This window comes from Lycorma delicatula, chromosome 7 (assembly GCF_047948215.1).
Source record: "Lycorma delicatula isolate Av1 chromosome 7, ASM4794821v1, whole genome shotgun sequence".
NCBI lineage: Eukaryota > Metazoa > Arthropoda > Insecta > Hemiptera > Fulgoridae > Lycorma > Lycorma delicatula.
Window position 1 is genome coordinate 11,786,163 of NC_134461.1, and position 12,036 is coordinate 11,798,198.

General features: G+C 30.1%; 1 protein-coding gene across 2 annotated transcripts in view; it reads right to left on the minus strand.

Moving 5' to 3' along the window:
• Positions 1 to 7,156: 7,156 nt before the first annotated feature.
• Positions 7,157 to 12,036, minus strand: part of LOC142328268 (uncharacterized) — a 71,543-nt gene continuing 66,663 nt past the window's right edge. For both annotated transcript variants that reach the window (XM_075371957.1, XM_075371956.1), the window contains one exon: positions 7,157 to 9,129. In XM_075371957.1, the coding sequence (XP_075228072.1) occupies positions 9,019 to 9,129 (111 nt within the window). In that variant the 3' untranslated portion in view covers positions 7,157 to 9,018. The remainder of the gene's footprint in view (positions 9,130 to 12,036) is intronic.

Consider the following 12,036-nt stretch of genomic DNA (forward strand, 5'->3'; position numbering starts at 1 on the left):
AGCATACCCATAGATAAAACAGTTCAAATAATAAAAAGCAAAATTAATATACAGTAATGAAGATCTGTGTTTATAGGATAATATTATTACTATTGTTAGAAATATTTGCCAACAAAATTACTTTAAACTTAATGATAAATATTATATTCAGGAAAATACTTTACCAATGGGGTTTCCATTATCAGCTATCATGTCCGAAATTTATTTTCAGGATTTTGAAGATAAAATTATTTATAGCATTATTCATACACGATATCCTATTATGGATTAGGTATGTTAATGATGTTTTTGTCATTTATAATGCCATTACTGTATTTATGATGCCCAACCGGTCGATGATGATCCCTTCACAGAGATCTTGGTTGTTTGCTGCGGCAGGAACTTTTTGTGGTGGTTTAACGACTGATGTGGAGTTCGATAAACCACAACCACTTTTTCTAGCAAAAGTTATCTTCTTGCCAGAGCTCAGTGCTGTAATTGCAGCTGTGAGGGTCTTTTCTTGCTCTGACAAAACTTTGTCAGTTCTTCATATGATGAGCACTCGTTACCCTTTTGTACATTGTTGGAAAGAACCTGGGCAAAACTAACACCGGGCTGTACAGGATTCCTTATGTTGAGGGATTTTCTGTATTCGTGACGAGTCGCAGGAAATTACACTTTCTGTTCAGTAGTAATCCTTATCACTTGTTCTTCCTTATAAATGGGACATTCTGGAGACCTTGTCGAATGAGAGCCCTTACAACTAACACACTTTTCAGCTTTAATACATGCACTGTCATCACATCCTGCACAGCTATAACATACACAAACTTTTTCCTTAGTAGTGCAACCAATTTTGGTGTGACCAAAACCCTCATACTGGAAGCAGCGTCTGGAGTTTGGTATGTATGGTTGCACACGGATAGACAGATAGCCTATTTTCATTCATTCCAAAAATCGTCAGAGTAGAGAAGGTAATAATCAGTGAAAATGTTGGTACATTAGCCCTGTTCTCCTTCCTCGTTATCTTCTGAACAGAAGCAACTGACTGTCAGGACAGTTCCTATGTTATCATTATTATAACCATCCAATATTTAGCAATAGTAATAACAAACAAAAAATATCTCAATCTGTCTGTGTAGATAATGTAATTTTTCTTTTCAAAGATCAAAAAAAGTTGCTTGAGATCACCCGAGTAACTTCTCCACAAATAATAATAAAAATGAATGGTTAAAATTTGTCTGTTTGGAGGAGTAAAGCTTGAAAATACAGGTTAAATTCAATCCCTTTAACAGGAGATTATCAATTAATAATAGTTTAAATTCAATCCCTTTAACAGGAGATTATCAATTAATAATAGTTTTATTCTCATGCTGTAGAAAGTACATATTTCTCACAAAATTACATTGTAACTTAGTAACAATCCTTGCAAACTTAAAATAAAATAAACACATTTATACAGACATAAATAAAATATACATAGCTATATGGTAATGTACATGTATAATAATATATATATAGTACATGTATAATAATATATATATAGTACTGTTATAATAACCATGAAAGAAAGCATGTTCTTTGATATATGATGATTTTTAGATGATAAAAGAATGAGAACTAGTAATACTGTGGAAATATTGTATGGGAGTTACCATCGGTCATGATCCACTTGTGCCATCAGGTGCTGCTACCTAGCGAAGGCTAGGGCTCTCTGGCAAGCTATGATCATACTATGTCCTACGTCATAATACCACAAGGAGTGGTCATTATGATGTAGCAACCTGTATGCTTCAGCGCCAGATTCTGATCCAGAGTGGTTGTGTTGTACTTTCACTCCGGATGGACATGTTCAGATGAACGCTCAGTTTATTAGTATACTAATACTACGTTATTAAGTTTAATTATATATGTAACGTTATATATTAAATCTTCAATTACACGTTATCGCAATGTCAAGACAAGTAATTAAATAACAATTCAATAAGCAACAGGGTGTTGTTCATCACAATTCATCACCTATGCATCTACACTTCATACTCGCTCTAAAACCTACCACAAAGGTTTTATTATTATCCTCCACATCGTAAAGGCAATAACATATACTTTTTATGAAACCTTTGTAAACTTGATTTTTTAAAAATAATTTTTGGATGGGAGAATGACTGAATACAGGCAGTAAGAAAAGAATTAAATGATTCGTACAGAACAGAAAGGTGTGGAAAATTGCATCAAAGTATCAAGTGAGTACTGATTTGAATAAAAATAATGTTTTTAAACAAAATATTGAAGCAAAAATCTAGTCGAAAAGCCAAAAATAAGTTGCTGAATGTCCCTTCTCTCAGAAAATTATTTACTGTTCCTTATTAATGCAAGACTCAAGATTGTAGTTTTTTTCTTTGTAAGAGAAAAACATCTTCATGTTATCATCGCCCGGAAAACCAAAATTTGAAATATAAATATAAAATCTAATTAGACACTAATAAAACAAAATTAAAATCGTAAGTAGAAATTTAAAAACAAAATAAAACAACCTAAAAATACTAAAAACAAATTAAAACATTAAATACAAAAATATACAACTACTACTACAAATATACTACTGTACATAAAAGAAAATGTAAAGAACACTATTAAAAAGTATTAAAACTTTAATACACTGGAGAAATAAAAATACCTGGTCCAAAACTTATTTATTGCCCAGGATGTCAAGCTGACCTTAAAACAGCTATCAGCAACATGAATGTATAGTTTGTACTAAATTGTATTTACTCTGTACAGTTAGACAATATTCACTTGCTATTAATTTTTTGTTATTCTGCACACACGTACATATAATTTAGATAAGCAGGCAAATTTTCAATTTCAACTATCTCAGTTGTGAATTTCAGTCTAAAATATCTTAAAAATTAAGCCTGAAAAAAATTTACCTAATAAAACAACTTGCAACAGTAATTTAAAATAAGGATTGTAAAACATATTCCATGCTTATGTGCTCAGAGACAAATACTGCACCAGATTCATCTCATTCCACTCTATTTCTAGCTAAACCTTTAAGTTCTTGATTTGGCATCAACTTCCTTTTAGATAACCAATAATTTTTACTCTTTCTTTATACCTCCTAGCAATGTTTCAATCAGCCTTTCTTTCAAAATATGCCATCCCACAGTCTGCTGAGTTTTCTATTCTGATTAAGCTTGTCATAATTTGATTTTCTCCCTTCCTGTCCAATTTTCTCCAAGTTCTTCATGCCACATTTCTCAAATTAGCACTCTCTTTTTTCTGATCAGCCATACATAAAATATTATGGAATAAAAAGAAAAAAAAAGATTAATTATAGAAATGCATGCAAATATACAGAAGTTACGTTGTCATTATCCTTCTTGATGTTAATACTGTGAGCCAAACCAACAACACTTCTGAAAATAATACTTTACACATCTGTGCATTTAGAGATTAGAGTTTGTTCAAAAATTATATAGGTTAAGCCAATAAATGATGTGTGTCAATCTGCTGACTGTAAAAAACAAACACTAAGTTGACGACCACAGCAACGGATCTATTTATAAGGCAGATTATCACTGAACAACAGTTTCCTACTTAAGGTTTGACGATTAATTTTCTTGTTGGAAGCTATTATTTTTATTATCGAGTTAATCACACTAAAAGCTATTTATATAGTAATGAAAAAAAATAAAATGATTCAAATTTTTTTCCATCATTAAAAAAATAAAAGCTGAAATCTAATAAATATATACATTATACCGCTTTTAAACTTACTTCATTCTCTTATAAAACCAACCAGTGAACATTTTATTTGCATAATTTTATAAATAAATCTTTATAATTTCATTATAAATTCACGTTCTAGCAGATGCCCATTATAACATGCTTTTTTGGCAAAGATTACAGTTTGAAAAATTAATAAAACAATTATAACATATTCACAAGGGTAATTCTTTATTTCTATTAGCCTACCCAATAATGTTCTTATTAGTAAGTATTGCCAGACATTTTGAATGTCAGTGACGGTTGGGCTAACACGCTTAAAAACTGGAATCATTTAAATCACGGCATCAGCTTCTTTTTCTTTATATCGTGCTATAAAAGAAAACGCAGCTGCCTGACATAACTAGTGATACATATACCTTAGAGCTGGACATAGCTTAAGCAACAGTTTACTGAAATTCAATACATTTCATATATATATTTGTTTAAATGAAAACTGCCTGTTCACTTATGGAAAAAATATTGAGAAATTTGATTAGAATTTCCTTTAAAAATTCTATTTTTTATTTAATACTTTTTTGTTCAGTATTATAAGGTGTTTATCGAATGCTGTTGAGCGATGTTACTGCAGAAGCATTTTTTACCAGAAACAAAAAAACCCTCATTCAAACAAAAAATGTAAATTGCAGTTTTATATATGCAAATTAATCAAAATACTTTACAGATTTATAAAAATGATTATTTGTTTGCAAATATTTTTCCAAAAAATAACTAAGGATAAATACAGTAAAATCTTGCTTATTTGTGAGGATTAGAGACCACATGAATACAGAATGTTCACGGCATTTTCTGTGAACATTTCTATATTCGCAATGCAAATATACAACGGAACTAATACTCAATTAAGGAAGAATGGTTAGGTTCTTTATGTAAAATAAAAAAAAATCATGCATACTTACTTAGGGCAATATTACTGATGAAATACAGATGGCAACATTAATTATATGCACCGGTTTAGTACACTACACAAAAAATACAGTAATTCCTGTAAGCACTTACCGAACTGCATGATTTAAAAACAAACTACAATACGCACAGTATATACTGCATTAGAAAATTGTATTACATGTTCAAATTGTACTTTGTAATCGCCTTAAAAAGTCAAGAAAACAGTACTACGTTCAGTAAAATTAAAATTACTTTAAAGAAAATTTACTAAACTAACCTACAGTATTTTGGATTGTACTTTAAAAAATTTGTAATTTTTCCTTCTCTCGCTCATGTTTTTAAATCCGGGTTGAAATTCTGTGTATTCTTGCATGGCATCTTCAATTTTGTGCTTAAAGATTAAGCTTCTATTCAAAGATTGATCAGGATCTATAAAAACTTTGTAAGATCATGGGATAGTTTAACGTCTTAAATGTTTTGACATTTAACTGTTTTCAAGGGTTGTATCTTCTACCTCTTCAACTTCATACTCTAACTGCATCATTAAATCTTCCAGACCTTGTTCATTAAGTTCTTCTTGTGTGTTTACAAGATTTTCAGTATCTGTGTCATCTACTTCATTGAACCCATCTTTCCCTGTTGAATGAGCTATTTGCTTTCTGCAATATTTTCTGAGTCTCGATGTCACCAGTACTATCCAGTGTATCTGTTTGAAGCAACTTCTTCCAGCAAGACACTAGAGTTGACTTTCAGTTCATCTAATGAAGACTTGATGCAATATTAAATTTCTTCTAACATTTAACATTCAGCTCAGAATCGCAATCCATCACATCTAAATAATTTTAAATGTTCTTCTGATGTAATAATATTTAAATGATTGAATGGTAGTTGCAATAAAGCAGTAGTGTATGGTGGCAGAAAATCTACTTTTATTTTGGGATGAGCTGTTTGGATTTCCAGTGGATGACCGGGAGCATTGTCTAAAGGAGTCTTAAAATCAAGGTTTTTTGATATTAGATATTTTTCAACTTCGGGTACGAAACAGTTATTGAACCAGTCTGTGAAAAGTGAAGCTGTAATCCATGCTTTTTTATTGGACCACCAAAAAACTGCCAACAGCGTCTTATTTTTATTTTTCAATGAATGCGGGTTTTGAGACTTGTAAATCATTAGTGGTTTAATTAAACAATCACCACCAGCAGGCTGCATTTGCACAAAGCAAAATTATTACTCTGTCTTTTGATATCTTGAACCCCGGTGCTGATTGTTCATTTTTTGAGATGAAGGTCCTATCGGGCATTCATTTCCAAACAGACCTGTCTCATCCACGTTAAAAATCTGCTCTGGCTTGTATTTATTATCCTTGAAGATTTTCAAAAAAATTTTGCTGGTTAAGTTTCTGCAGCTACTTTTATCTGCTGATGCAGCTTTCCCTACAAGACTGCCTGTCTTTAAATTTATTAAAGCAGCCTTCTGAAGCTGGGAACACGGTAACAACATCATTTTGGCTCGGCCCCTGATTAAAATGATCGTACAATCTCTTACCTTTTTCACAAATAATAAATCCACTTATTAGACCCATTTTTTATTCTGATCTTCAATCCAAATAAATGCAGTTTCCATCTTCTCAATAGCAGCAAAAACTGTAACTATTTTAATACTTTGAGATGATGAAGTGTGAGATCCTAATCTGTTGTTCACATTTCTTAATGTATTGAATGGTCAATTCATTTATTGTAAACCTTCGAGCAACAGAAGCTACCAGTTCACCTTCTTTAAGCCTATCCAGGATTTCAACTTTTTTACCCTTTTTTTTCATTGCTACCAGTTACAGTAACTCAATCCCTTTACACTATAAAAAATAAATTTTATTAAAGTTTAAAAACAAAAACCATGCAAAAATACAAGTAGGCTTCCTATTTAGTACACACAGTAAAATAAATCAGATCACAGTCAAAAAGATCAACAATACTGTATTCTATAAAAACACTTCCTACTTATTTACAACATGCACACAGTAATTACAGTTGCATAACCAATACTTATACCTAACTGAATTACTTACAGTACGTATTGAGCTGCTGTAATCTGAAATTCTACATGTGCAATGTTGACAATTTGCTTATTTATGTAAGTGACTTATATCCAGTCCGTCATTGAAAACCAAATATGAGAAATTTCACTACTTTATCTTTAAAAACAAATACTGTATTGTGCAGACAGTATGTACACTATTGCAATGTATATTTGTACTGTATTAAATTATTATTTTAATGTGTAATAATATTTTTATTTTTTAGTTTCACTGTATAATGTAATGTATGTGAATATGGAAAATTTTAGCCGCGAATGTAGAAAAGACATCGCAAAATATTGCACCAATACGGGAAGCGGGAATAAGGAAATTTCACTGAATATAATTAAAACACATCAATTTACAATTAAAATGGTGTTAATAATTAAATTTTTAAAAAGTAATGAAATAAAAGTCCAACAAAACTATAATTTTAGGATTTTATTTTAGTCGCCATTATACATGGTTAATTACAATAAAATGATAAATTATCATTACATACCATAAGACAAAAAAAAATAATTTAGAATTGCATTCTAATGAATACATCTTTCAGAAAAAGAAAAATTAGTCATGCACATTTACAGAATATAATATAAGTTGAAACTATTAAATAAAAAAAACGAAATTCACTGGTGTATCAAAAAGATTTTTTTTAATTGCAAGTATTTATGTTTTTTGCGTGAATACATTCATACCAATCCAGATTATATTAAAGAAAAGTAATTATTTAATAAAACTATCATTATTAACACTTCAGCCATAACAGTTCATTAAAAATATGTTTTCAAATACTTCATATGTACAATAAAATCAGCCTACTATGGAATCAGAAATGAAGCCAATCTACTTGCAATGGAGATTTCCAGTCCCTACAAAACAATTAACTTGTAGCAGAAATAATACAGGCTGAGCAGTCATCAAGACAAGTTACGAAATAGCCGCTGTATGTAAAGAAAAATATTAGACTGATGGAGATTATATCGTACTCATTTGTTCAGTCATATAGCTTACTGCTATTCATAAATTTGCTAAGACCATTTTGCTACATCAACATTTCATTTCACTTTTGGTAGTCAATGTTTTAACATGAATTTCACATCGTGTAATAATGCCTAGTTACCTTATTTTTAACACCTTTCTTAAGTTAAAATTGAAAATCAATTTTTTCAAAATTAACACAATCATACCATTTTAATTTTTACAAAATTTGATTTTTTGTTTGTCAACAGTTATTTCCTTAATAAAAAATACATTACACCTTTTTTTTAATGTTAAACAAAAGCAAATTTTACAATTAATTGGTTTTGTTCAGTACCATATTTGTACCAGTGTTGTACAACTTACAATCACTAGCAACCAGAGCTGCATAAAAAAAAAAAATTAACTAAGTTACTTGCAAATGCTATTTCATTTCTTATTATTCCACTACAGCACAAAAACATAGAAAAACATCATAAATATATCCCAGTTTTCTAAAAACAATTTTTAAAAAATGGGATGGACAATCGGCCAAATATTTATATACTTGAGTGGAGCAGTCGAATTTGTCTTATAAGGGGGGGATCGTAATGTATCAGAAACCAGGCGTATCTTGCCGCCCGATTCTAAGTTTCTCCTTGGGTATCTTTTACGTATCAAAAACAATAAACTGATTACTAAATGCATTAATATGAGGACAGAATTCACCAATTAAAAGGCACCTTTTGTGGGTCTGTGAGTTCTATTCATATTACTGTATTTGGTGATTCAGTAATTATTATTATTATTGATACTGGCATTCAATAATTACAAAGGATGTTTTCGATGTTTTCAATTATATATATATAATTTTCTTAACTCAAAGGAGAAAAAACTTTAATACAAAAATTCATTTTCATAAACATGCTGTGACAATACAACACACTGAATTAAATTACTTCAAATTGGTATTTATGAAAACTGTAACGTAAAATAAAAAAAATTAATACGTTGTTTATAAAAAAAACAGTCTTGAAAAATAACACTGAATAACCATTATTAATTTATTGCCCCTAAACGTTAAAAAAAATTATCTGTTCGAATAAATGAATGGCAGCATTTTTTTATAACTATTTGTACATAATTATATTACATAAATAAATAAATTAATTAATTAAAAGAAACTAATGTTTTTTTATACTTCTTCCCCAATAAAGAGAGTACCCAATATAATAATACTAATAAATGTAAGCATCATAAAGTTTTTGTATAATTAATTTCATGCTCAATAGGATCACAGTTCTTTTTTATTTAAAATTTTTCTAAATTTAATATATCAAACCGAGGGCTCTAAGACAAAGAGTAGCTGCTTCTACTTTTGCTTGTTTCTTGTTCTGACTGGCAACACTTGGTTTATATTCAACACCATTCACAGTTACCTGTAAAAAAAAAAAGGGAATAATAAAATCAGACAGTAAGTGTATTATTCTGCCTGACCAGTAAAAACTCAATTAAAGTTCAATAGATGTTTTTATACAAACTCAAGACAGCTGGATCTTTTTAATACCAATGTTAGTATATACTAATAAAATGGCAAATTAATTTCAAATATCACGATGGTATAAACATAAACAAGTCTTCTTTATAAATTTTAAAACATATCAAAATCAATTATCGATTACTTTGACATGTAATTTGGCTTGATTGCAACACACTTATACTTTTTTTTGTGGAAGTTTCTTAATACACGATTACAATTTGAAATAAGTACAAGAACTTATCGTACGTCTGGTTCTACTCATCACAGTTTAACCTATGGGCAGCACATATTACTTGCACAACGTACTCATTTTTTTCCAGAACAGGAGGTTACGTAACATTAAACAAGAACAGGATCCATGATCCTGCATGACTGGTTTTTTTGTCTTCAGTCATTTGACTGGTTTGATGCAGCTCTCCAAGATTCCCTATCTAGTGCTAGTCATTTTATTTCAGTATACCCTCTACATCCTACAACCCTAACAATTTGTTTTACATATTCCAAACGTGGCCTGCCTACACAATTTTTTCCTTCTACCTGTCCTTCCAATATTAAAGCTACTATTCCAGGATGCCTTAGTATGTGGCCTATAAGTCTGTCTCTTCTTTTAACTGTATTTTTCTAAATTCTTCTTTCTTCATCTATTTGCCGCAATACCTCTTCATTTGTCACTTTATCCACCCATCTGATTTTTAACATTCTCCTATAGCACCACATTTCAAAAGCTTCTAATCTTTTCTTCTCAGATACTCCGATTGTCCAAGTTTCACTTCCATATAAAGCGAAACTCCAAACATACACTTTCAAAAATCTTTTCCTGACATTTAAATTAATTTTTGATGTAAAAAAATTATATTTCTTACTGAAGGCTCGTTTAGCTTCTGCTATTCGGCATTTTATATCGCTCCTGCTTCGTCCATCTTTAGTAATTCTACTTCCCAAATAACAAAATTCTTCTACCTCCATAATCTTTTCTCCTCCTATTTTCACATTCAGCAGTCCATCTTTGTTATTTCGACTACATTTCATTACTTTTGTTTTGTTCTTGTTTATTTTCGCGCGATAGTTGTTGCGTAGGACTTCATCTATGCCGTTCATTGTTTCTTCTAAATCCTTTTTACTCTCGGCTAGAATAACTATATCATCAGCAAATCATAGCATCTTTATCTTTTCACCTTGTACTGTTACTCCGAATCTAAATTGTTCTTTAACATCATTAACTGCTAGTTCCATGTAAAGATTAAAAAGTAACGGAGATAGGGAACATCCTTGTCCGACTCCCTTTCTTATTATGGCTTCTTTCTTATGTTCTTCAATTGTTACTGTTGCTGTATGACTGGTACCCGTCTGTATGACAGGCAGAAGGTCTCCTCTTTCTGCATAAATGTATATAAGCAGTTTTATTTAGAATAAATGTTTTCGTAATAATTTATAAATACTTCATGATATATTTAAATTAATAAATAAAGTAATTTTGAATATTTTACACGATTTCCATCGATATACTGGTGCAGTGTTTAAGGCGATGGTCAAGATAATTTGTATTTTTCAATTAAAAAGTATTAATATGACATATTTTTTTAGTTGTTTCCAATTATATTTTTTAACAGAACACCCCATCGCTAAAGAAACAGCATGAGGACAAACAGTATAGTGTAAACAAGAAAAGATTGTTGACTTCAATTTTTCACCCAAAAAATTATAATACCTTTATGCACTGAAATTTTTTAATTTTAAAAAAGACCAGGTAGGCAACATTCTTTGAATTTCAGAGAAAAGAAGCCACGTTTTTGCCTGTTGAAGACAGCAGTTATGGTTTCTTGGAGGATGACAAATTGTGATCCAAAGTATACCTCCAAAAGATACAGGAGCAAATTGGTTAACCAGAGTCTACATTATGGGATAAAAGAATTTTAAAAATTAATTCCTAATTCTGTGACAGATGTGCAATGGCTATTTGCTGACTGCCAAAACAATGTTATCAATTTTCTAAATGTTGTAACACAAAATTTTTTTATATTCAAAAGCATAATGTCTACTTTCCAAATCCTCTTTTTCACAAAATAATGTCACTCTACTTTAGTTCTTGGCCTTTAATAAACATTCTAATTAGTTTCATTAATTTCTAATTTAATTCAAAAGCTAGAAAACATCACAAAACTTTATTTTATGAATCGTTCAGTTTTTGATAAGACATAACTGTAATTAATAAAATTTGAGGAGGAGGCTTAGGGCAAGGCAATATGATTTCAATGTTAGTAACAGATAGTAACTTAACACTGACTATGACAGGGCTTCTTGCTTTGTTCTTGTTTCCTCTAGTTATAATGTATACGTTTTTAGGCAATAATACATTGGATGTATTATTGCCTAAAATAATAATAATCCTTATTTAAACTAAGGTTTCATTAAAAACCTTATGTCATTGAAAAATATGATAGAGAATATTGGACACTACATTTTGCGATCACTTCTTGGTCAGAAATAATTCTTTTATCAATTTCCATTTGAATGTTATTTTTTTAAAATTTAGTTATTTAACAAAAATTTAACGAAACGTAATTTATACTGCCAATGTGATGTGCCATAAATTATCTATTATTAATAAAGCAACAATTTCATTACAAATGTCTGTAGGTAGCACAGCTGAGTTTACAGCTTTGTAATTTGATGTACGGCAAAAAGCACAGATACCACTGGAGAATTCTTCATGGTCACATAAATATAAAAATGACAAGTCTAAAAGTTAAACAGAAGAAGCTTCATATGTTTACAATTTTTACTATTGAAAACTAAAAGAAATGTT